The 25,067-nt window shown below is 42.8% G+C and overlaps 1 protein-coding gene across 17 annotated transcripts in view; it reads left to right on the forward strand.

Moving 5' to 3' along the window:
• Positions 1-25,067, forward strand: part of ZNF365 (zinc finger protein 365) — a 157,654-nt gene that overhangs the window by 67,281 nt on the left and 65,306 nt on the right. For 5 of the 17 annotated variants that reach the window (XM_051823285.2, XM_051823287.2, XM_070057702.1 and 2 more), the window contains exon 3: positions 15,752-16,507. In XM_051823285.2, coding sequence (XP_051679245.1) covers positions 15,765-16,507 — 743 coding nt within the window. In that variant the 5' untranslated portion in view covers positions 15,752-15,764. Of the gene's footprint in view, positions 1-13,533; positions 14,303-15,751; positions 16,508-25,067 lie in introns of those variants that run through there. The other 12 variants (XR_011382409.1, XR_007910897.2, XM_051823291.2 and 9 more) reach the window with 9 other exon arrangements.

Genomic DNA, 25,067 nt, shown 5'->3' on the forward strand with positions numbered 1-25,067 from the left:
CTCCCCTTCCATTCACATCAAGATTCATTTTCGATTCTCTTTATATACAGAAGATCAGTTTGGCATACATTAAGTAAAGATTTCAACAGTTTGCTCCCACACAGAAACATAAAGTGAAAAATACTGTTTGAGTACTAGTTATAGCTTTAAATCTCAATGTACAGCACACTAAGGACAGAGATCCTACATGAGGAGTAAGTGCACAGTGACTCCTGTTGTTGACTTAACAAATTGACACTCTTGTTTATGGCATCAGTAATCACCCTAGGCTCTTGTCATGAGTCGCCAAGGCTATGGAAGCCCCCTGAGTTCACCGACTCTGATCACATTTAGACAAGACCATGGTCAAAGTGGAAGTTCTCTCCTCCATTCAGAGAAAGGTACCTCCTTCTTTGATGACCCATTTTTTCCACTGGGATCTCACTCGTGGAGATCTTTCATTTAGTTTGTTTTTTTTTTTTTTTTTTGCCAGAGTGTCTTGGCTTTCCATCCCTGAAATACTCTCACGGGCTGTTGTTGATTTAACAATTAAACCCCCTTTTTTTTCCTTTTAACTTATTTTTAGCAACTATAAATTTCCAAAGTACAGTTTATGGGTTACAATGGCTTCCTCCCCCTCATAATCCCATCTCGCCTGCAACCCTCCCAACTCCTGCTCCCTCTCCCCTTCCATTCACATCAAGATTCATTTTCAATTCTCTTTATATACAGAAGATCAGTTTAGTATATATTAAGTAAAGATTTCAACAGTTTGCACCCACACAGAACATAAAGTGTAAAATACTGTTTGAGTACTAGTTATAGTATTAATTCACATTGAACAACACATTAAGGACAGAGATCCTACATGGGGAGTAAGTGCACAGTGACTCCTGTTGTTGACTTAACAAATTGACACTCTTGTTTATGGCATCAGTAATCTCCCTAGGCTCTTGTCATGAGTTACCAAGGCTATGGAAGCCTTTTGAGTTTGCCAACTCTGATCTTATTTAGACAAGGTCATAGTCAAAGTGGAGGTTCACTTCTCCCTTCAGAGAAAGGTACCTCCTTCTTTGATGGCCCGTTCTTTCTACTGGGATCTCACTCGCAGAGACCTTTCATTTAGGTGGGGGTGTTTTGTTTTGTTTTGTTTTGTTTTGTTTTGTTTTGTTTTTTTGCCAGAGTATCTTCAGAGTGTCGTGGCTTTCCATGCCTAAAATACTCTCATGGGCTTTTCAGCCAGATCCGAATGCCTTAAGGGATGATTCTGAGGCCTGAGTGCTGTTTAGGACATCTGCCATGAGTCTGCTGTGTGTCCCACTTCCCATGTTGGATCGTTCTCTCCCTTTTTGATTCTATCAGTTAGTGTTAGCAGACACTAGTCTTGTTTGTGTGATCCTTTTGACTCTTAGACCTATCAGTATGATCAATTGTGAACTGAAATTGATCACTTTGACTAGTGAGATGGCATTGGTACATGCCATCTTGATGGGATTGAATTAGAATCCCCTGGCACATTTCTAACTCTACCATTTGGGGCAAGTCAGCTTGAGCATGTCCCAAATTGTTTTTTTTTTAACTTTTATTTAATGAATATAAATTTCCAAAGTACGATTTATGGATTACAATGGCTTCCCCCACATACCGTCCCTCCCACCTACTACCCTCCCCTTTCCCACTCCCTCTCCCCTTCCATTCACATCAAGATTCATTTTCGATTATCTTAATATACAGAAGATCAGCTTAGTATACATTAAGTAAGGATTTCAACAGTTTGCTCCCACACAGAAACATAAAGTGAAAAATAATAGATGATTTTTTTTAAATGATGATGAAATCAGATCAGACCTATTGTCATGTTTAATCCCAGTGAGAGTCAAGTTGGGAGTTGATAATTTCTTTTTTTCTTTTTTTCTTTCTTTTTTTTTTTTTTTTTACAGAGGATCAGTTTAGTATGCATTAAGTAAAGATTTCAACAGTTTGCACCCCCATAAAAACACAAAGTGAAATATATTGTTTGAGTACTCGTTATAGCATTAAATCTCAATACACAGCACATTAAGGACAGAGATCCTACATGAGGAGTAAGTGCACAGTGACTCCTGTTGTTGACTTTACCAATTGACACTCCTGTCTATGGCATCAGTAGTCTCCCTATGCTCCGGTCATGAGTTTCCAAGGCTATGGAAGCCCCTTGAGTTCTCCGATTCTTATCTTGTTTAGACAAGGTCATAGTCAAAGTGGAGGTTCTCTCCTCCCTTCAGAGAAAGGTACCTCCTTCTTTGAAGACCTGTTCTTTCCACTGGGATCTCACTCGCAGAGATCTTTTGCCAGAGTGTCTTGGCTTTCCAGAGCATGTCCCAAATTGTACATCTCCTCCCTCTCTTATTTCCACTCTTATATTTAACAGAGATCACTTTTCAGTTAAATTTCAACACCTAAGAATAATTGTGTGTTAATTACAGAATTCAACCAATAGTATTAAGTAGAACAAAAACATACTAAAAAGGATAAAGTATTAAGTTGTACATCAACAGTCAGGACAAGGGCCGATCAAGTCACTCTTTCTCATAGTGTCCATTTCATTTCAACAGGTTTCCTTTTTGGTGCTCAGTTAGTTGTCACTGATCAGGGAGAACATATGATACTTGTCCCTCTGGGGCTGGCTTATTTCACTCATCATAATGTGCTCCAGATTCCTCCATTTTGTTGCAAATGACCAGATTTCATTGTTTTTGACTGCTGTATAGTATTCTATAGAGTACATGTCCCATAATTTCTTAATCCAGTCTACTGTTGATGGGTATTTGTGTTGATTCCAGGTCTTAGCTATTGTGAATTCAGTTGCAATAAACATTAAGGTACAGACAGCTTTTTGTTTGCCAATTTAATTTCCTTTGGGTAAATTCCAATGAGCGGGATGGCTGGGTTGTATGATAGGATTACATTCAGGTTTCTGAGGAATCTCCAGACTGACTTCCATAGTGGCTTAACTAGTTTGCATTCCCACCAACAGTGGGTTAGTGTCCCTTTTTCCCCACATCCTCGCCAGCATCTGTTGGTAGATTTCTGAATGTGAGCCATTCCGGCCGTGGTAAGGTGAAACCTCATTGTGGTTTTGATTTGCATTTCCCTGATGGCTAGTGATCCTAAACATTTTTTCATGTGTCTGTTGGCCATTTGGATTTCCTCTTTTGAAAAATGTCTGTTTAGGTCCTTGGCCCATCTCTTGAGTGGGTTGTTTGTTTTGTTGTTGTGGAGTTTCTTGATCTCTTTGTAGATTCTGGTTATTAACCCTTTATCTGTTGCATAGTTTGCAAATATTTTTTCCCATTTTTTCTATTGCCTCTTTACTTTCCTGACTGTTTCTTTTGAAGTACAGAAACTTCTCAATTTGATGCAATCCCAAATGTTAATTTTGGCTTTGATTGCCTGTGCTTCCGGAGTCTTTTCTAAGAAGTCTTTGCCAGTACCTATATCTTACAGGGCTTCTCCAATGTTCTCTAATAATTTGATGGTGTCGGGTCATAGATTTAGGTCTTAAGTCCATGTTGAGTGGATTTTTGTGTAAGGTGAAGGTAGGGGTCTTGCTTCATGCTTCTGCACATGGAAATCCAGTTTTCCCAGCACCATTTATTGAATAGACTGTCCTTACTCCAGGGATTTGTTTTGGATCCTTGATCAAATATAAGATGGCTGTAGATGTTTGAATTGATTTCTGGTATTTCTATTCTGTTCCATTGGTCTATCCATCTGTTTCTGTACCAGTACCATGCTGTTTTGATTACAAATGCCTTGTAGTATGTCCTGAAATCTGGTATTGTGATGCTCTGGCCTTGTTTCTGTTGTACAAGATTGCTTTAGCTATTTGAGGTCTCCTGTGTTTCCATTTGAAATTCAGCATCATTTTTTCTCAGTCTGAGAAGAATGTCTTTGGTGTTTTTGATTGAATCTGTTAATTGCTTTTGGAAGAATGTAAATTTCAATGATATTGATTCTTCCAATCCATGAAACGGAGGATTTTTCCATTTTTTTGGTATCTTCTATTTCTCTTTAGTGTTTTGTAGTTCTCATTGTAGAGATCTTTGACATCCTTGGTTAAATTTATTCCAAGGTATTTGATTTTTTGTATTTACTGTGAATGGGATTGATCTTAGAAACTCAATCTCAGCCTTGGCATTGTTTGTGCATACAAAGGCTGTTGATTTTTGTGTATTGATTTTATATCCTGCTACTTTACCAAGATCATCTTTGAGTTCCATTATTCTCTTGGAGGAGTCTTTTGGATCCCCTATGTATAGAATCATGTCATCTGCAAATAAGGATAGTTTGACTTCCTCCTTCCCAATTTGTATCCCTTTGATTTCTTTTTCTTGCCTAATGGCTCTGGCTAAAACTTCCAGGACTATATTGAATAACAATGGTGAGAGTGAGCATCCTTATATGATGTCAGATTTCAGGGGGAATGATTCCAACTTTTCCCCATTCAATAGGATGCTGCCCATTTGTTTGTCATACGTGGCCTTGATTGTGTAGAGGAATGTTCCTTCTATACCCAATATGCTTAGAGTTTTCATCATGAAAGAGTGTTATATTTTATTAAATGCTTTCTCTGCATATATTGTGATAATCATATGGTTTTGATTCTGTAGTTTGTTAATGTGATGTGTCATATTGATTGATTTGTGAATGTTGAACCATCCCTGCATACCAGGGATAAATCCCACTTGATCTGGGTGGATAATCTTTCTGATGTGTTGCTGGATTTGATTGGCTAGAATTTTGTTGAGAATTTTTGCATCTATGTTCATCAGGGAAATTGGTCTGTAATTATTTTTGTCTGTTGCATCTTTTTTCAGGTTTAGAAATTAAGGGGATGCTGGCTTCATAGAAAGAATTTGCTAGGATTCCCTACCTTTCAATTGTTCTGAATAACTTGAGAAGAATTGGAGTTAGTTCTTCTTTAAGCATTTGGTAGAATTCAGCAGTGAAACCATCCGATCCTGGGCTTTTCTATTTTGGAGAGTCTTTTTTACTGACTTAATTTCTATCTTGGTTATTGGTCTGTTTTTTTTTCCTATGTCTTTAAGGCTCTATTTAGGTAGACTGTATGTGCCCAAGAATCTATTCATTTTTGCTAGGTTTCCCAGTTTGTTGGCATACTGCTCTTTGTAGTAATTTCTGATGGTTCTTTTTATTTCTGCGGTGCCTGTTGTTACATTTCCTTTTTCATCTATATTTTTATTGATTTGGGTCCTCTCCTTTTTTTGGTTAGTTGGGCCAGTGTTTTGTCATTTTATTTTTTCAAAAAATCGGCTCTTTGTTCTGTTTATTTTTGTATTTTTTGTTTCAATTTTGTTGATTTCTACTCTAATTTTAATTATTTTCTCCTACTAGTTTTGGGTTTGGTTTGTTGTTTGCTGTTATTTTTCTAGATCCTTGAGATGCAGTGATACTTCATTTATTTGGTGGCTTTCCAATTTATTGATGTAGGCACCAATTGGTATAAACTTTCCTCTTAACACTGCTTTTGCTGTATCCCATAAGTTTTGGTATGTTGTATTGTCACGTTCATTTGTTTCCAGAAATTTTTTGATTTCACTTTGGATTTCTTCAATGACTTGTCGTTCATTCAGGAGCATGTTGTTCAATCTCCATGTGTTTGCAAGTGTTCTAGGGATTCCTGAGTTGCTGATTTCCAGCTTCATTCCATTGTGGTCAGAGAAGATGCATGGTATGATTTCGATTTTTTTGAATTTGCTGAGACTTGCTTTATGGCCTAGCATGTTGTCAATCCTAGAGAAGGTTCTATGCACTGGTGGGAAGAATGTGTATTTTGCAGCAGTGGGATGAAAAGTTCTGTAGATATCTGTTAGGTCCATTTAGTGTATAGTGTTGAGTAACTCTGCTGTTTCCTTGCTGATTTTCCATCTAGTTCATCTGTCTATTGCTGAAAGTGGAGTATTGAAGTCCCCCATTACTATTGTATTGGAGTCTATGTCTCCCTTTAAATCCCTTAACATTTAATTTTTTTCCAAGAGAGTTAATGTCTTTTTTTTAAAGATTTATTTATTTGGAAGTCAGAGTTACACAGAGAGAGAAGTAGAGGCAGAGAGAGAGAGGTCTTCCATCTGCTGGTACATACCTCAGTTGGCAGCAATGGCTGGAGCTGGGCCGATCCAAAGCCAGGATCCGGGAGCTTCTTCCGGGTCCTCCATATGGGTACATGGGCCCAAGGATGTGGACCATCCTCTACTGTTTTCCCAAGCCATAGCAGAGAGCTGGATCAGAAGTGGAGCAGCCGGGACTTGAACCAACGCCCATATGGGATGCTGGCACTGCAAGCTGCGGCTTTACCCGCTACACCACAGTGCCAGCCCCCAACATTTCTTTTAAATAGCCAAGTGCCCTGTAATTAGGTGCACATACATTTATAATAGTTATATCTTCCTGTTGGATTGATGCCTTACTCATTAGATAGTACCCTTGTTTCTTTTAATAGTTTTTGTGTTAAAGTCTATTAGGATTTCTACACCAACTCTTTTTTGGTTTCTGTTGGCATGCAATATCTTTTTACATCTTTTCATTTTCAGTCTGCATGCATCTTTGTTGTTGAGATGTGTTTCTTTTCTTTTCTTTTTTTTTTTTTTTTTTGTAGGTAGGCAGCAAATAGATGGGTTTTGGTTTTTAATCCCATCAGCCAGTCTGTGTCTTTTAACTGGAGAGTTGAGGCTATTTACATTCAAGGTGACTAGTGATAAGTAGGACTTGGCCTTACCATTTTTCCAAAAATATTCCTATTTTTTACTTTGAATTTCCTTTGAACTTTTCCTCGGAGATTTTCTTCCTTTACCTTCTTTCATAGTGATGACCATGTTTATGTGTTTCTGTGTGCAGCACATCCTTAAACGTCTTTTGCAGGGCTTTCAAGTTCTGTTTGTTATGGAAGGCTTTTATTTCACCTTCATTCATAAATGAGAGCTTTTCAGGCTATAGTATTCTGTGTTGACAGTTTTTTTTTTTTCTCTTAAGACTTGGAATATATCTCACTATTCTCTCCTAGTCTGTACTGTTTCTGATGAGAAGTCTGCTGTGAGTCTAATTGGAGTTCCTCTGAAGGTAATCTGGCATTTCTCTCATGCACATTTTAGAATCTTTTCTTTATGCTTCACTGTGGTGAGTTTGATTATAGTGTGTCGTGCTGAAGATCATTTCCGGTCATGTCTATTATGAGTTCTATGTGCTTCCTGTACTTGTATGTCCCTTTCTTTCTACAAATTAAAGAAGTTTTCTGTTCTTATTTCACTAAAAAGGCCTTCTAATCCTTTCTCGTTCCATACCTTCAGGAACTCTTAGAACCCGTATATTGGAACATTTGATAGTATCCTGTAGATTCCCAACAGTGTTTTTTAGTTTTCTAATTTCCTTTTCTTGTTTTTGTTTTGACTATTTTTTCCTGTGCTTTGTCTTCTAAGTTGGATATTCTTTTTTTCTGCTTCATTGATTCTGTTGTTAAGGCTTTCCATTGCATTTTTTATTTGTTCTGTTGAATTCTTCATTTCACACTGATTTCTCTTTAAGATCTCAATTTTGCTAGAGAAATTTTCTTTCATGTCATTTACAGATTTCAGTAGTTTGTGCGTTTGCTTCTGATTGCTTCTATGTAATCTTATGATTAATTTTTTGAATTCTTTTTTTGGCATTTCTTCAGACTGGTGATCTTCACAATCTAGTATTGATGTGATGTGTTCTTTTGGGGGTGTCATGTTGTCTTCCTTATTCTTGTTTCTTGAATTGGTTTGTTTGTTATTCGGCATTTGTGGAGATAATAATTGGTTTCTTCGTTTTTCACTGTGGGGCCTTTTATCTTTGTACTATTCCTCTGTAGATAAATGGAGTGTCTGCTTTCAGTTAATATCTAAAGGCATGTGGTGGGTTTGGCCAGGAAACTTCAGTTCTCCAAGGTGAAGAGGTGTCTTCCAAGTTTGGCATGATAAATCTCTTCTTTTTTTTTTATCAGAGGGGAGGTTTATTCTCAGCTGAGCCCCCCTCCTCAAAGGAGACCAGTGCCCGAGTGCTGGCCCCCATGGGTATAATATTTGTCCACTCTGTCCCAAGGACCACACAAAGGATCTGTGTAGTCCTCAGTGTAAGCTCAGATTCCCCAGCAATGTCCCTCACCAGATAATCAGGCAGCCCTGAGCATGTGGTGTCTCTCACAGTGACTGCCCAAAGTCCCAGACACCGTGCATTCTTCCACACAGCCTCAGGTTTTCACAGTCCCAGCACACAAGCCTCCCACAGTCACGAGCTCCCAGCCCACTGTTAGTTCTCCCCACCAGTCAGGAGTCTCCACTCAGCTGGTTGCTGGGCGCAGACATGAGCTGGTGCAGCTGTCCACCCCCCTTTTTTTCCTCCTCTAGTTTGGCAGGTACACTGTTCGCCACAGGGCTCCAAGCCTGGTTCCCTGTAGGCTCTTCCTACAGCTTTATTCCCAGTGCCTTGGGCTGCTGTGGTCTAGTCTCACCTCATTCTCCAGCGCTGGTGCAGAGGCTCTTGGCTGCTGGGGTCTTGAGTTGTGGGCAACCCCGCCCTCCACATAGGCCCAATGTGTCCCTCTAATTTGCATAGAGTTTCCTCTGCCATTTTCTCCCTAACTCTTCCCTGAGACTGAAGTCTGTTCACTTTTTTAAAACTGTATTCTCCTAGACTAGAGCAGTAAGCTCCCTCCCTACTCCACTGTATTGGGTGCTTTTCTTCTTCACTTCTTAAAGGTTGTTTTTTGGCAAATGTAGTTAACATATTTAATAAATAGATTTTTAAAAATTGAAACAACCTCTGTGTTTCAAGAACTCTGTATTTGAAGGGCAGTCCTTCTGAGCATGGTGAATGATTGTTATTCTGTAAACACAAGAAAGGGGGCTCATAATTTTCTATTCAGTTTTAGGTCTTTCAGAGTGGATTCTCTGGTTGCCCCAGCCTGCAACGCTCTTTCCCTTCTCAATGAAATCTATTTTCTGTATCAATCATTTGGCTTCCCCTCCCTCCTTCTTTCCTCTCTCCTTCTTTCCTCTCTCCTGTCCTATTTTCTTTTCTGCCTTTCCTGTTTTCCTCCCCTCCTCCTTCTTTCCTTCCACAGTGACAGTGGAAAGAGCCTAGATTTTGCAGGCCCAATTAGCTTCAGATCCTTACCATTTCTGACACATATGTATGCTGTGACCTTCAGCAACATTCATTACATCTCAAGCAGCATCTTCCCTGCTGCACAAGGGGCTATTAATTACTGCCTTGATGGTTAACATAGAAGTGGAGTGTTTCTCAAACCCTAGGGGTCTTGAGTGTCACCTAGGGTGATAGATGAAAATGCAGGTTTTCCAGGCCACACCCATAGGTTCCAATCTATTAGTTCAGGTTCCAGGCAACTCAACTGCACTTTGACAAGCTCTCTTGTTAAAGTGGGTTTCACTTTATTTTTATTTATTTATTTGAAAGTCAGAGTTACACACAGAGAGAAGGAGAGGCAGAGAGAGAGAGAGAGAGAAAGAGAGAGAGAGAAAGAGAGAGAGAGAGGTCTCTTGTCCACTGGTTCACTATCCAGATGGCTGCAATGGTCGGAGCTGTGCTAATCCAAAGCCAGGAGCCAGGATCTTCTTCCAGGTCTCCCATGTAGGTGCAGGGCCAAAGGACTTGGGCCATCCTCAACTGCTATCCCAGGCCATAGCAGAGAGCTGGATTGGAAGAGGAGCAGCCGGGACTAGAACTGGTGCCCATATGGGATGCCAGTACTGCAGGGGGTGGCTTTCCCCACTATGCCACAGTGCCGGCCCCAGGGGTCTCACTTTAACAAACACTGGATATGGGCCAGCGCCGTGGCTAACTTGGCTAATCCTCTGCCTGCAGTGCTGGCATCCTGGGTTCTAGTCCCGGTTGGGGCTCCGGGTAGTAGTCCCGGTTGCTCCTCTTCAAGTCTAGCTCTCTGCTGTGGCCTGGGAGGGCAGTGGAGGATGGTCCAGGTGCTTGAGTCCCTGCATGCGCATGGGAGACCGGGAGGAAGCACCTGGCTGGCTCCTGGCTTCGGATTGGTGCAGTGCCGGCTGTGGCTGCCATTAGGGGAATAAACCAATGGAAGAAAGACCTTTCTCTCTGTCTCTCTCTCACTGTCTATAACTCTCTCTCTGTCTCTCTCTCACTGTCTAACTCTGCTTGTCAAAAACTAAAAAATTTAAAAAAACAAACACTGGATATGTGCAAATGTGTATGTGCAAATACAAGTAGAGTCAGACACATTGTATGTACTCTGAAGGTGGGAGCCATGATTATTAATTACTCTACAAATATTTATTGAACATCTACTGTGTACCATGCAAGATACCAAGCTCTGCAGGTACCTAACCACTTAATTTCTGTTTTGTATTTTAAAATTGTCTTTCTGAGAAAGATGGTTTTTCCAAAATGTATTCATTTGGGGTGGGGGGTGGGGTGGGAGCTCGAGAGAGCATTCTCATCCCTTGGCTCATTCCACAAATGTCCACAAAGGCTGGCTGGCTGGGCTGGGTCAAAGCAAGGAACTGAAAACTCAATCCTAGTCTTCCACATGTGTGGCAAGGACCAGTGCCTCCAAGGATACACATGAGCACGAAGCTAAAGACAGGAGCTAGAGCCAGGTAACAAACCCACACACTCCAGTGTGAGGTGTTGGCATCTTAACAGGTGTCTTAATTGCTAAGCTAAATACCTGCCCCTGATTTTCTTTTACTGTGTATCTAATTTATCCTGTATATATGACTTGTTCTCATATTCCTAGTAAGATCCTTGGAGGCAGGATAAAACAGCATAATGTGGCACAGAAGAATATAAGTTTTTAAAATACCTACTAATCCTGATTCTGTTATTTATTAGCTATACAACTTTAGGCAAGTCTCTTTCATTTTTTTTAAATGTATTTATATATTTGAAAGGCAGAGTTGCAGACAGAGACAGATTTTCCATCCTCTCCTTCACTCCCCAAAAGGCTGCAACAGCCAAGACTGGGCCAGGCCAAAATCAGGAGCTTCATCCGGGTCTCCCAAGTGGTTACAAGGGCCCAAGTACTTGGGTCATCTTCTGCTTTTCCAGAAGCGTTAGCAGGGAACTCGATTGGAAGTGAAGCAGCCAGGATTTGAACTGTTGTTTCTATGGAAAGCTGGTGTCAAAGGGGGCAGCTTGCCTGCCATGCCACAATGCTGGCCCCGGTAAGTCACTCTCACAACCTTATTTTCCTCATCAGAAACAGGAGTGCTACTTAGTAGTTAAAAACCTGTAGTTTGCTTAAGGCATGCGGATCCGGCTGAAAAGCCCATGAGAGTATTTCAGGCATGGAAAGCCAAGACACTCTGGCAAAAAAAAAAAAAAAAAAAAAAAAAAAAAAAACCACCTGAATGAAAGATCTCTGTGAGTGAGATCCCAGTGGAAAGAACAGGTCTTCAAAGAAGGAGGTACCTTTCTCTGAAGGGAGGAGAGAACCTCCACTTTGACTATGACCTTGTCTAAACAAGACAAGAGTCGGAGAACTCAAGGGGCTTCCATAGCCTTGGAAACTCATGACTGGAGCATAGGGAGATTACTGATGCCATAAACAGGAGTGTCAATTTGTAAAGTCAACAACAGGAGTCACTGTGCACTTACTCCTCATGTAGGATCTCTGTCCTTAATGTGCTGTACATTGAGGCTTAATGCTATAACGAGTACTCAAACAATATATTTCACTTTGTGTTTCTATGGGGGTGCAAACTGTTGAAATCTTTACTTAATGTATACTAAACTGATCTTCTGTTAAAAAAAAAAAAAGAAGAAATTATCAATTCCCAACTTGACTCTCACTGGAATTAAACATGACAATATGTCTGATCTGATTTCATCATCATTTAAAAAATCATCTATTATTTTTCACTTTATGTTTCTGTGTGGGAGCGAACTGTTGAAATCTTTACTTAATGTATGCTAAACTGATCTTCTGTATATAAAGAGAATTGAAAATGAATCTTGATGTGAATGGAAGGGGAGAGGGAGTGGGAAAGGGGAGGGTTGCGGGTGGGAGGGACGTTATGGGGGGGAAGCCATTGTAATCCATAAGCCGTACTTTGGAAATTTATATTCATTAAATAAAAGTTAAAAAAAAAAGATTAAATGAGATTATAAAGTGCTCAGCACTGAGAAACACAGTGACCATGGAGAGAACACATTTCTCTGGTTTGCTGTGAGATAATCTGTTAACTACTGTGTAAACCAGAAGTTCTCAAACTTGAGCATTCATCACAGTCATCACGGAGGGCTTATGAAAGCACGGATTGCAGAAGTTAGGGCTCCAGAGGTTCCGATTCAGTATGTCTGATGCCAAATGCTGTGCGTTTCTAACAAGTTGCCAGAGTGATATGCATGCTGCTGGTGGTGCACAGGTGACACTGGGAGACCCAGTGGTCCGAAGGTCCCAAATGCTGGTCAGAGTTGAATTTCCCACTATGCTCAGTTCGACCCTGGACACAACAATCCATCCAGAATCACTTGATCATATTTATGGCCTTTTTAGGGAGAGAAAAGACCCTTGACATTCTCCATCTTTTCATGTAATGGGAAAGGATCTGGACTGCCCAAAAAACAAGCAGCTGCCTCAGAAATGGGAAGAGCCTGAACCCAGGAGCGTTTCCTCTGTAGAACACCCAAGGGTTGCTGTGGACACCTACTCTGCGTTCTCCCCAGAGCATGGCCAAGATGACCTGGCTCTTCATTGTGTGTCCCTTTCAGACTTTAAAGATTTTTACTAAATGAATTGATGGCTGGGCTAAATGTGTCTTTGAGAGCAAGTCAAAGGTACCTTCGATAAAATCATTATTTTAAAAGAGGGCCCAGCACCACTGCCCATCTTGATTTATGTGAGGGGAATACCCTTTCCAGTTTTTCACAGGCAGGGAGGCCCTCTCTTACCGAAGGAATAATGATAAAAAATGAAACACAGCCTTGCTGGCTGATGTGATCAGGACGCACTTCACCCTCACCTCATGCCATCCCCACCATCATCCCAACTACCTCCATTTTGTAGATGAGACATCCTAGGCACAGAAAAGTGCATTTGCTTGACCCAGGGTTTAAATCAAGTCTGATTCCAGTGCTTGGGCTTTTAAATACACTGATGTGAAAAATTCATTTGTCCAAAAAATTAAAATCCCAAGCAAGATAATTACTGGGCTATTTAACGTTATTTAAAAAACGGTATTCAAGCAGATGACAAGAAAACCCAACAGTAACTTTTAACCCTGGTCTCCTGTCTCAGGAGGTAGACTAGGGGTATCCCAAAGTATATTAAAACATACAAACAAAAATCCGACTCGCTGAGGCATCAGGGTCATTCTGAAGTGAATCTCTTCTTCAGGGTGACAAACTGCTTCTCCGATGAAAGAGAGAGGCCCCCTCAGAAGTGGGGGTGCAGGCGGGGTTCTTGTTTTAACGGTTAACGTTAAGAGCCTCCTTCCTTTACTAGACTTGGTCCTGCCTGCTAACTTGGCTGCAGGACAGTGGGCTCCCACGCCTGGAGCAGCCTCCCCAGGTTAGTTATCTGGGACAGTACTCGCCCCCTTGCCTGGGAAGAGGAGGTCGCGCCATAAAAGCCTGGACCTTCCAGCCGTGCTCCATCCATCTCGAACCCCAATAACTGGGTGCAAAACAAGCTTGGCCAGAGCTTGCAGAGAACGCAGCGCCTGCGAGGCTGGCACAGTCTCCCCAGCTCTCCCTCGGGAGTGGCCCCAGCGTCTTCCCCGGTGATGTCAGCGGAATCCTGAGCAGGATCCCGCTCCCCGGCCGCGGGGTCGAATGGGGCTGTCGCCCGCCCGGGTGTCGCCGCGGCGCCGCAGCAGCGCCAGAGCCCAGACGCGCGGTGCCCGGAGCGGCCTCGAGCGCCGCCTCCGCCGGCTGCCCACGCCGCGCTCCGCCCTGGACGCTGCCGGTCCCGGCGCGGGGGTGCGGCAGGGGGTGGAAGCGGGCCGCGCTCAGCCTGATTTACGGCTCTGCTGAAAACCGCTTCGCTCCCGCAGCATCAGCACCGGCGGCGGCTATAGCAACAAGTCGGGTAAGCGGTGGACGCCGGGCGTCTTCGCCCACCGCCGGGCCCCCGCGGGCGCGGCGCTCGGGGCGGCCGGGCTAGGGAGGGTTCCCGTTTCCGCGGCCTGGAGAGGAGTTAGGAGAGCCGGCTTCTCGGCCCCACCTGCGGGAACCTGGGCTCGCTGCGGAGCGGAGGCGGAAGAGCGGAGACCCCGGAGGCAGAGCGACCGCCAGCCGGCCCCGCTCTGTGGGAGTAAGTGAGGGCTTTTCCGATAACCCCAGGGACTGGGGTTTCCCCTGGGCCCATAAAAGCCTGCGTGCGCCGGAGTGGGGACCCATTCCGGCATCTAGGGATAGCTCCCTTTCCCGCTACCCCCTAGAATTCAGAATTCGCTTTCGACCACCTCTGGCCAATGACTTGGGACCGGCTGTGGGCCAGAATTTGCCTCTCATCCCCAGAAAACCAACCCTTAAACATCCCAGTGTAGCACAGGAAGAGGTTCCCGTCCCTAGAGTCCAGAGGCTTAACCTGGAAGCTATGCCCGCCTACCTGTCAGGGGATCGTGGGCGCCTCTGCTGTTGAAGAGGTTGGGAACCCAATAAGGACACTTTTCACCCTAAAACCCCAGCTGGGCACCTTTGTGTGGGGTCCCAATGCTTGTTAAATTTGCGCAGAAGCCATTCCTGAAGGGAATAAATGTGCAGTACTTGCAGAATTGGGTTGCTAGGGTGAAAATTTAAAAAAGAAATCCTGCAAGAAAGCAAGAACTTCCTGTTACTGAGAGTTATGCCGATACCTGCGTGGTTCAAACACTGGCCTGCTCTAGAGTGTGTCGTGTTAAAGCGGGATCAGAGATGACATCCATCGATGCACAACATGCTGGCATCATAGCATCTTGGCCTGGCCCCTACTCATGCCAAATGGTAACTTGGCATCTTGAGTCCCCAAATTTCAATAAAGCTGAAGTGTAGGGGTCATCACTATGATAAGACAGATTTATGTCGTCACAGCAGTCGTTAAAGGGGGAAAAATTAAAAGCAAAATCTCAGGTTGAAAATTTTTCAGCTGATTGTGCGCTTACTGCTGTGCCTAGCTGGGGTAATACCTTTCCTGTCCTTAAAGGAAAGATTGCGGAGCTTGCTCTCCTAGGACCTTTACTTTGACAGTTTGTGTGAGTTTCCCTCATTTTTGGAACTTTTGCTTCATCTGGATTGCATCAGTGAAGTAGGGATGCTTTCTCATTTCGTGTACCAAATTCAAGAGGGAGGTAACTTGAATTCCACCTCTCCATCTGTCCCTCACCATTTGACCTTGGTTTCATTACTTTACTTCTTTGCTCCAATTTTCTCATCTGCAAAGAGGAACTGTTCCCCGCCCGTTTTGATCCTAGGCATGGCGAGAAAACTTGTTCTGTAAAGGCCAACTAGTAGACATTTTCAGCTTTGTAACTCGTAGTTGTCTGTCTAATTGCTCCTCTTAGTTACTGTAGTGCAAAAGAAGCAGCGGATGGTTCAGAAGTGAATGCATGGGCTGCATCTGGCCTGTGGGGTTTATAGTTTTCAACATTAAAATCAGCATGCACTATTGTAAGGCAAAGTCACTTGAAAGCCAAAAGCCTCTGTCCTCGTGGAGGTGAGCAGCAGTCATCTCAGTAGCATTTTCCCCCAACAGACGTGTAAACTACTTCTCCCCCTCTCCTAGGACTTTTAGAGTAATGCAACAGAAGGCTTTTGAGGAAAACAGATATCCCTGGCAGGAGTCCTTCGAGAATGTTGCTGTGTGCCTGCCATTCCGCTGCCCGAGGTGTGGAGACCACACCAGATTTAGAAGCTTGTCGTCCCTGAGGGCCCATCTGGAATTCAGTCACAGCTATGAAGAAAGAACTCTCCTGACAAAATGCAGCCTCTTCCCGTCGCTCAAAGACACAGACCTGGTCACTTCCACAGAACTCCTGCAACAGGGGAAATTGCAGAGCGGTGGCCAAGCGGCAAAGCAGAGACCCAGCTATGTTAACTTGTACAGCGTTTCGCATGAACACTCCAAGGACCGGAAGCCATTTGAGGTGGTGGCGGAGAGGCCTGTGTCCTACGTGCAGACCTACACTGCCATGGACCTGCGCACTGACTTGGTGGATGGGCCACGGTCAAGTCCAGGACTCCCCACTTCGGACACCAAAGCTGCTTTCGAGGCACACGTCAGAGAAAAGTTCAATCGGATGGTTGAGGCTGTGGACAGGACCATCGAGAAGAGAATTGATAAACTCACCAAAGAGTTGGCCCAGAAAACGGCTGAACTGCTGGAAGTTCGGGCAGCTTTCGTGCAGCTGACTCAGAAGAAGCAGGAAGTTCAGAGACGAGAGCGAGCCCTGAACAGACAGGTGGATGTGGCTGTGGAAATGATCGCTACGCTGAGGCAACGCCTGACAGAATCGGAGGAGGAGCTTCTAAGGAAAGAGGAGTAAGTGGTGCTGAAACACAAGGTGCTAACCCCATTGCTTTAGGCAGTCCCAACTGCCACCCCACCCACCCACACCCCCACCGGCACAAAGCCACAAGCAAAAGTTAAGCAAGATTTGGTTTTCATTATTTACAGGGGACGTGGCTGCATTTCCCATGGGACAAAGAGGCATAGGGCTTTGATGTTATTTAATCTCTTGTGTATGATCTATAACCCAACAACATTAGACTTAAAATGTGTAACTCCTTGTCACCTTGGGTGCTGTACACCACAGGTCATGTTTTTGAGCTAGAGGAATAACACAGTCTACCCATGGTGGAATCCATTCCCAGTGTGCAAGGTGAGTTGAACAGGAAGTCAGCAAGGGCATGCTAGGAGAGCCATTTTTTCTTGACTGTCTCCATGTCATAAAGTCAAGGACATGAGATGCTGTCTTCTTCAAATGTACAAACAAGCACCATCTATAGGTAGTTTTGACTTATTTGCCATTTTGGATTGTCCACTCATGTTAATTGAGTGTTGATCACTGAGAACCCATTTAATTATAATGTGTATGTGGAAGAAGCAGATGTTAGGAAATTCACAGGAAAGACCTTCAGATGCGATTGTTCTGTGATTTAGGTTTGATAATGTTTTTATGTGAAATAATGGATGATGCAAGAAAAAGAAGTCCTGTCCACTTGCAAAAAGTTGATACTAGTTCTTAACTGAGGGTGCTACTCGAAGATAGTACTTGCAAAGTCATAATACTTGGAAAAGCATTTCTTTATCAGCAAATGTGAATTTAACACAATACATAATAATTTGGTGTATTGTACAAATGCAGATGGTCAGATTCCATTCTAAACGGTGGCTCAGAATTCATGGAATCAAATGACCTAAAAATTGTTAGAATAAAAACTGGTGGACTAGAACATCCTGGATGGCAGGTTTCCACATCATTTGTGTTCTATTATAAGGATTGGTTTAATTTCATCCTTTCTTTGCCCTCAGGTACTCTCCTGTGTCATGTTATCTCTTAACATGTGATAATTAAAACTTCCTGAGAAATCACTTGCTGTCACAAATGCCTTCATTCTACCTAGAGAGAAGCCAGCTCTGCTCAGATGAGGCCTAAAATTATATAGTTAGGATGGGTTTAAATCAGCCACTGATTCACTTTGCTCACAGGGATGTGATCTCTAATGAAAGAAGTTTCTTTTTTGGCTTCTGATATTCCCCGGTGGAAAGTTAGTGTCTTGAGCTCAGTGGCCACCAGGGTGACCAATATTGCACCACTGGAAAAATGGAGGATGGGCTGTGTTATGTGCAGAGAAAAGCCTAGAATTAAAGGTGTTACATTTCTGTTTGATTCCAGAGCAGTTTAAAAGGCAACTGAGTTAATGTTTTACATTTATTTTTATTTTATCTTATTAAGTAATTTAAAAAGAAATAGCGAATGTGGAATTGGGTGTTGGAAGACAAGAAGATGGAGGAGAGGATCCTATGGTTAGATGTAGGTTATTGTCAAGGTCTAAATTTTGTTTGTAGTGGGCTCAAGGGTGCTTTATTATTTAAAATAACTGATTAACTAAATAAAAGTGGTCATGCATGGATCAATAATGGTAATATGTTACAGTTAACCCAAGACTGTCACGTGAGCACCAGATGAGAAACAAATACATACTTACTTAAAAAAATATTTAATAGGATGGAACTGTGTGTGCTAAAATACCCCCTCCTCTCCAAGCATGGTCCACATCATCCTCTGGAGCCAGCCACTATCAAGTTCAGTAAATGTCTTTTTTTTTTTTTTTTTTTTTCCCGACAGGCAGAGTGGACAGTGAGAGAGAGACAGAGAGAAAGGTCTTCCTTTTGCTGTTGGTTCACCCTCCAATGGCCGCCGCGGCCGGCGCACTGCGGCCGGCGCACCGCGCTGATCTGAAGCCAGGAGCCAGGTGCTTCTCCTGGTCTCCCATGGGGTGCAGGGCCCAAGCACTTGGGCCATCCTCCACTGCACTCACTGGCCACAGCAAGCAGAGAGCTGGCCTGGAAGAGGGGCAACCAGGACAGAATCTGGCGCCCCGACCGGGACTAGAACCCAGTGTGCTGGCGCCGCAGGTGGAGGATTAGCCTGTTGAGCCATGGTGCCGGCCGTAAATGTCTTTCTAGACCTTTCCTATTATATACAATCATGTTATTCATATATGCAGAGCTACTGTGTTTTTCCAAATGGAATCATGACCCACACCACTCTGCCACTTGGCACAGAGTTGTTCTTATTTTAACATCATATGCCTTAAGCATATTTTTTAACACTGAATACAGAATTTTGCCATTCTTTTTGGTTATTGCATGGTATTCCATGGTGTGGATGCATAATGATTGATTTAACCAGTTTGCTGTCAATGAATACATAGTTCTATTCTATTTTCCTAGTATTAACAATAGTGCCTCAGTTAATATATTCTCATACATCTTTATCACATTTTTGTGAATATACCTGAGAGCAAATTGTGAGTTCATTTTTAGTATGTCACTTTTGGACTAACAGAAACAAACAATACTTTTTTTAAACTACAACTTTGAATAAAAATATAGTGAAATTGCCTTACATTTTTAAATATAAAGTGTTTTTTTAAGCCTTCATTTGGATCTGTTCTCTCAGATTCTACATTCAAATCCCAAATAATCACTCTCTGTATGCATAAAATGGTACTGAAAGAGTCTTGTTTCCAGGAGGGACACTGGGGCTCTTGGTCTAAGAGAGCAACTGTGGACAGGGCCATCAGTGTCCACAGGGTCTAGCCTGTTCTCCCGCCCCCATCTGAATGGGGATGCAGCTGCCCATCTGCCACATCATTGATGACTGATTTCACTGAGTCTGCCTGGCTGAGCTGGTCCCTTCCCTCCTTGCCACTCCCTCACAGCACTGTGCCTTCCAACAAAGAGGTGGCCTTAAGAAAGCCCTATTTGGCCAAGGTACATACTGGGAGCTGTGGTCCCCTGCCAGAGTTCCCCTGCCCCATGAGCTTCTGAGGTACATTTGTGGGAGAAAGTGGGTAATTCCTATCCCATTTGAAATTGACTTAAATGCTAAAGTTGCTTTGAAACATAGATGGCAGATTTAGTTGAAAAAAAAAAATAACATTCTAGAAAACTCTCTTGCTGTTTTTTTGTTTTGTTTTGTTTTGCTTATGGATTTTCCTCTCAACTTTAAAAATCCTTTCAAACTGAAATAAAAGACTCCAGGGCTACTTCTGCCCTGAGGCCATCTATAGACCCAATCAACTAGGCTTATAGAAAAATATATGTACATATGCACATTGTAACTGAGGACATTGTTTGAATTGGGAAAGTTTTCTGCTTTGTACTGGGAAGTCCCATTAGACCCCTACAGAGAGGTATCTGTGTGTTTCTGAAGTGCAAATCCAAGAAAGAAGCTGTTCACTGTCCTCACAAAGAGAGTACAACTTTACAAGTCCTGTTGAAATAGGTGTTTACTTATTGAGGAGTAGTCAGAGCTGGCCGTAATCAGGTAAATCAATCTGGCAGCCTTGCAGTAAGGTAATACCTTGGCGAGAAAGATGGACGTAGATAGTGGATGAGCTGCTGGCCCAGTTGGTCTTCTGGGGTTTGGAGAATTTGAGTGCAATAACAGTAATCACAAATTACTTCTGTATTCCTCTGTCAAAAAGGTTGGGAAGTCCTGAGTGAGCACCTGCGATGTGCCTAGCATGGTGCTAGGTGTTTGTGAGGAACATACAGTTTTTGATATTTTCTTCTAAGGCATATGTAGACTCTACATGGCAAGAATATGTATACCCATGAACTTGCCCTTTTAGTCTTTACAAGTGCTTAAATACAAGCCACAGTTTCAGGTTGATGAGACAGGGCAGATCTTCCCTTGTGGAGAAATCCCACTGAAGGGATAAGGAGGAAGGGTGGGATTTGTGTTGGAGGACTGAGGGGGTAACATTGGAGGAACAGCTGTAGGGAGAGCTGTTAGAGATGGCCCCTGAGTGGACTGTGTGCCTTTTAATTTTAGACCTGGAAGGCACCATCTGTCCCTTTCAGGGTAACATGTTTTACAGTCACACAAAAAAATAGGACCCAGAGCAGTAGATTTAGTTGCAAAGTGAAGCTGGAACCCAATTTCCCTTTTCTGCTGAGTGCTTTTTCCATTTGTTCTCTGTGTCCCCGCCAGACTTCTGAAAATGTGATATTTGCCCAAAGCATAAAGACTTATGTAATACCAAATGTGGCCCATTTTGGAATGGGCTTCTTTGCTATTTTGAGAGGGCTGCCAAGGTGACATCATTTATTTTTCCGATGTGAATAAATAAATGCCAACTGGCATCACAGGTGTTGGAAAGCTGGAAAATGGTGGTGTCATAGGCATGGTGATGATACTAAGCTTCCAAAACACTTCAGCCCAGGGTGTCTAACTTCCAGGAGAGGCTTTTAATTGAATGTCCATGCTCAGTTATGCTGGGGCTTGTGTCATTGCTGGCCATGGATCACAGTGAGAGGCTACTGTGTGATTCCATCTCTAATTTCCATCTTGCTCCTTAAGGAGCTACAATAGATATAAGGTTCCTCTCTGCCTTCATCATGTGTCCTGTCCCTAGGTTGGGGCCATGCAGAAGACAAATCTTTATGGAGTACATGCTCAGTACCACGTGCTATTCTAAGTCCTTAGCACACAGTAATAAACTCAGTGAACCCAGCTCCTATTTTTATGCAACCTATAGACCAAAAGGGAAAACAGACATTAAATAGATCATTAGTGGGTATGATAAAAGATACACAGAGGGCAGCCTGAGGGGATAACTCCCATTTAGGGTGCTATCCAAAGGTGCTACAGAGTGCTCACCTTTCAAAGGCAAGTTTTTTTTTCTTTTTTATGTTTTATTTATTGTGATTTTTTTAACTTTTATTTAATGAATATAAATTTCCAAAGTACGATTTATGGATTACAATGGCTTCCCCCCCATACCGTCCCTCCCACCCACAACCCTCCCCTTTCCCACTCCCTCTCCCCTTCCATTCACATCAAGATTCATTTTCAATTATCTTAATATACAGAAGATCAGCTTAGTATACATTAAGTAAGGATTTCAACAGTTTGCTCCCACACAGAAACATAAAGTGAAAAATAATAGATGATTTTTTTTAAATGATGATGAAATCAGATCAGACCTATTGTCATGTTTAATCCCAGTGAGAGTCAAGTTGGGAGTTGATAATTTCTTTCTTTCTTTTTTTTTTTTTACAGAGGATCAGTTTAGTATGCATTAAGTAAAGATTTCAACAGTTTGCACCCCCATAGAAACACAAAGTGAAATATATTGTTTGAGTACTCGTTATAGCATTAAATCTCAATGCACAGCACATTAAGGACAGAGATCCTACATGAGGAGTAAGTGCACAGTGACTCCTGTTGTTGACTTTACCAATTGACACTCCTGTCTATGGCATCAGTAATCTCCCTATGCTCCAGTCATGAGTTTCCAAGGCTATGGAAGCCCTCTGAGTTCTCCGATCTTATCTTGTTTAGACAAGGTCATAGTCAAAGTGGAGGTTCTCTCCTCCCTTCAGAGAAAGGTACCTCCTTCTCAAAGGCAAGTTTGACATAGTAACTTGCTTTGCACAACTCAACCTTCTTGCCGTTGAATTAAGCATGTCCCATGTTCTGATCAGCTAAAGCATTGAGTTGACAACTTGGTGTCCACAGTGAGTAGTCTGAGGAACAATATGTTAGCTGCAGAGTTCAGTGGGATGGAGAAGAGTTTGTTTGCCCCACATTATTGATTTGCCTATATAAATGGGATCTTTTCTTTTCAGGCTGTTTTCCATGTGGACTTAAAAATTCAAATAAGATCAACTGGATATCCAACATGTCCTCTTAGAGATGGTGAAGGATAAAATTCAGAAACCTAAGAAACCTTTCTGTGTCCTTAGTTCTCAGTTTCCCTGTACCATTCCTCTTTTTTCCACCCACCGTCTGCCTCTCTAGGCCTAAGGGGCTTACAATAAAGTATGGATCTACTTAAAACCAATAAGAATACTTTGATTTTCTCACTGGAGTTATTTTAAAAAATTCTTATTGAGAAGTATATTGGTTTATTCAAAGAAGTCAAAAAAGAAAGATGAAGTGAACAGCCAACAAAAGTAGAGATGGACGGTGGCTCAGATGTGTGGCTGGTGCAGGTTTGGACCTGTGGGGAGCAAGGGAGCTAACCCTCGGCTCCGAGTTTGCAGCCTGGCTTCTGGTACTTAGAAGTGGTCAACCCCTGCTTTGGGATTTCCTCATGGCTGACATTACCATCTGTCTGACATGCTCTGTGATCAATAGCTAGACTATTTTTAGCTAGAGATATTTTTATCATGTCATATACCTCTGAAAAGGTTCATGAATCAGTAATGCAAGATGAAAGTTAAATAACTTGGTAGAGGTTTGCCTTTGGGAGGAGAAGCCCATGCTAAAGTGAGGTTTAAGAATAGAAGGGCAGCATCAATTTTAGATCCCACCTCCACTCCTGGAGGAGGCACTTGTAGGTTATTTGTTGGTTTTATGCTACAGTACTTGTCTGGAAAAAGGAGACCTAAGTATCTTTTTGTTGGGTATGTCTCAACCAGGCATAGCTGCACAGTGCATGCCTTCAGCAGAAATTGGTTGATCTCCTATTAGGGAGCCCCTGTGCTGCAGTGCCATAATGAAGGAGCAGCCAAGGTCCATGCGCTCACTGATTTTATGATTTTATGATCCGGGGGGCAAATGGCACACTGGTCCTCTGTGATGCACCTTCTGGTGGGATTTAGGTTCTGCAGGAGATCAGAGTAGGCATCTCACCTGCACCTGGTTGATTCCCTGCAGGAGAGCTCGAGGGGACAGAGTTCATTAAGAATGAGGGCTTGGGAAGGCAACAGCATGTCCAAAAGGATGAGTGCCTGGCCCAGTGCAAGGATGAGGGGAGTCAAGTAGATTTAAGACATAGTTTGTGGATAGTAGATTATAAATGTGATAGGAACAGTGTGGTGTGCCTCGTTCACAGTGCGTATGTAGAATTGGAGTGAACAAGATAGTGTATTAATCCACATTTCCATTCATCTGTACCCATGCTTCTGGGATGTCTTGTTCACATGATAGCATCATGGCTTTGACCTTTCTGAATTAACTTGTCTATAACCCACTTCAGGAGAAGTAATTGAGGGGATTCAATATGTAAAACATGAAATAATATTATGTGTTTCAGACCTTACAGTCATACTACCCAAGGAATGAGTGCATGACTGAATCAGTATTTTTTGCTAACTAAAGCTTTGTCCATACATAAAAGGCTTTTTCAGTTTGTGCCTGCTTACTTTCTTTTTTTTATTTTTCCCCCAGAAACCCTTTATTTAAGGTATACACACTTCATGCCTTTCATAAATACAACTTTAGGAACATAGCAATTTTTCCCACCCTACCCACCCTTCCACCTGCATTCTCGCTCTTCCTCTTCCCTCTCTTATTACTATTCTTATTTATTTTTTAAAAAAGATTTATTTATTTTACTTGAAAGTCAGAATTACACACAGAGAGAAGGAGAGGCAGAGAGAGAGAGAGAGAGAGAGAGAGAGAGGTTTTCCATCTGCTGATTCACTTCCCAATTGTCCACAATGGCCGTAGCTGAGCTGATCCGAAGCCAGGAGCTTCTTCCGGGTCTCCTATGCAGTTGCAGGGGCCCAAACATGGGCCATCTTCCACTGCTTTCCCAGGCCATGGCAGAGAGCTGGATCAGAAGTAGAGCAGCCAGGTCTCTAACGGGTGCCCATAAGGGATGCTGGCACTGCAGGTGGTGGCTTTACCCACTGCGCCACAGCACCGCCCCCCCCATTCTTATTTTTTTTTTTTAAGATCTATTTTCAATTAACTTTATGCACTTATCGCTAACTGTATACTAAGTGACTTCAACAAATAGTATGAAAAAAATGTTCCTCAACAGTCAAGACAGGCCGGTGCCGCAGCTCACTAGGCTAATCCTCCGCCTAGCAGTGCCAGCACACCAAGTTCTAGTCCCGGTAGGGGCGCCGGATTCTGTCCCAGTTGCCCCTCTTCCAGGCCAGCTCTCTGCTGTGGCCAGGGAGTGCAGTGGAGGATGGCCCAAGTCCTTGGGCCCTGCACCCCATGGGAGACCAGGAGAAGTACCTGGCTCCTGCCATCGGATCAGCGCGGTGTGCCAGCCGCAGCGCACCAGCCGTGGCGGCCATTGGAGGGTGAACCAACGGCAAAGGAAGACCTTTCTCTCTGTCTGTCTCTCTCACTGTCCACTCTGCCTGTCAAAAAAAATAAAATAAAATAAAAGTCACGACAAGGGCTGTTCAAAGTCATTGCATCTCAAAGTGTCAATTTCACCTCTATAAATTAACTTTTAGGTGTTGTATTAGTTATCACAAATCAGGGAGAATATATGGTATTTGTCCTTTTGGGACTGCCTTATTACTATCTTTTACTACCTTCCTTCCTTTTTTCCTCCTTCCTTGCTCCCTCCCTCCCTTGCTCCCTTCCTTCCTTATCTGTGAGGCAGAGAGAGAG

This window comes from Oryctolagus cuniculus, chromosome 15, assembly GCF_964237555.1.
Source record: "Oryctolagus cuniculus chromosome 15, mOryCun1.1, whole genome shotgun sequence".
Classification (NCBI taxonomy): domain Eukaryota; kingdom Metazoa; phylum Chordata; class Mammalia; order Lagomorpha; family Leporidae; genus Oryctolagus; species Oryctolagus cuniculus.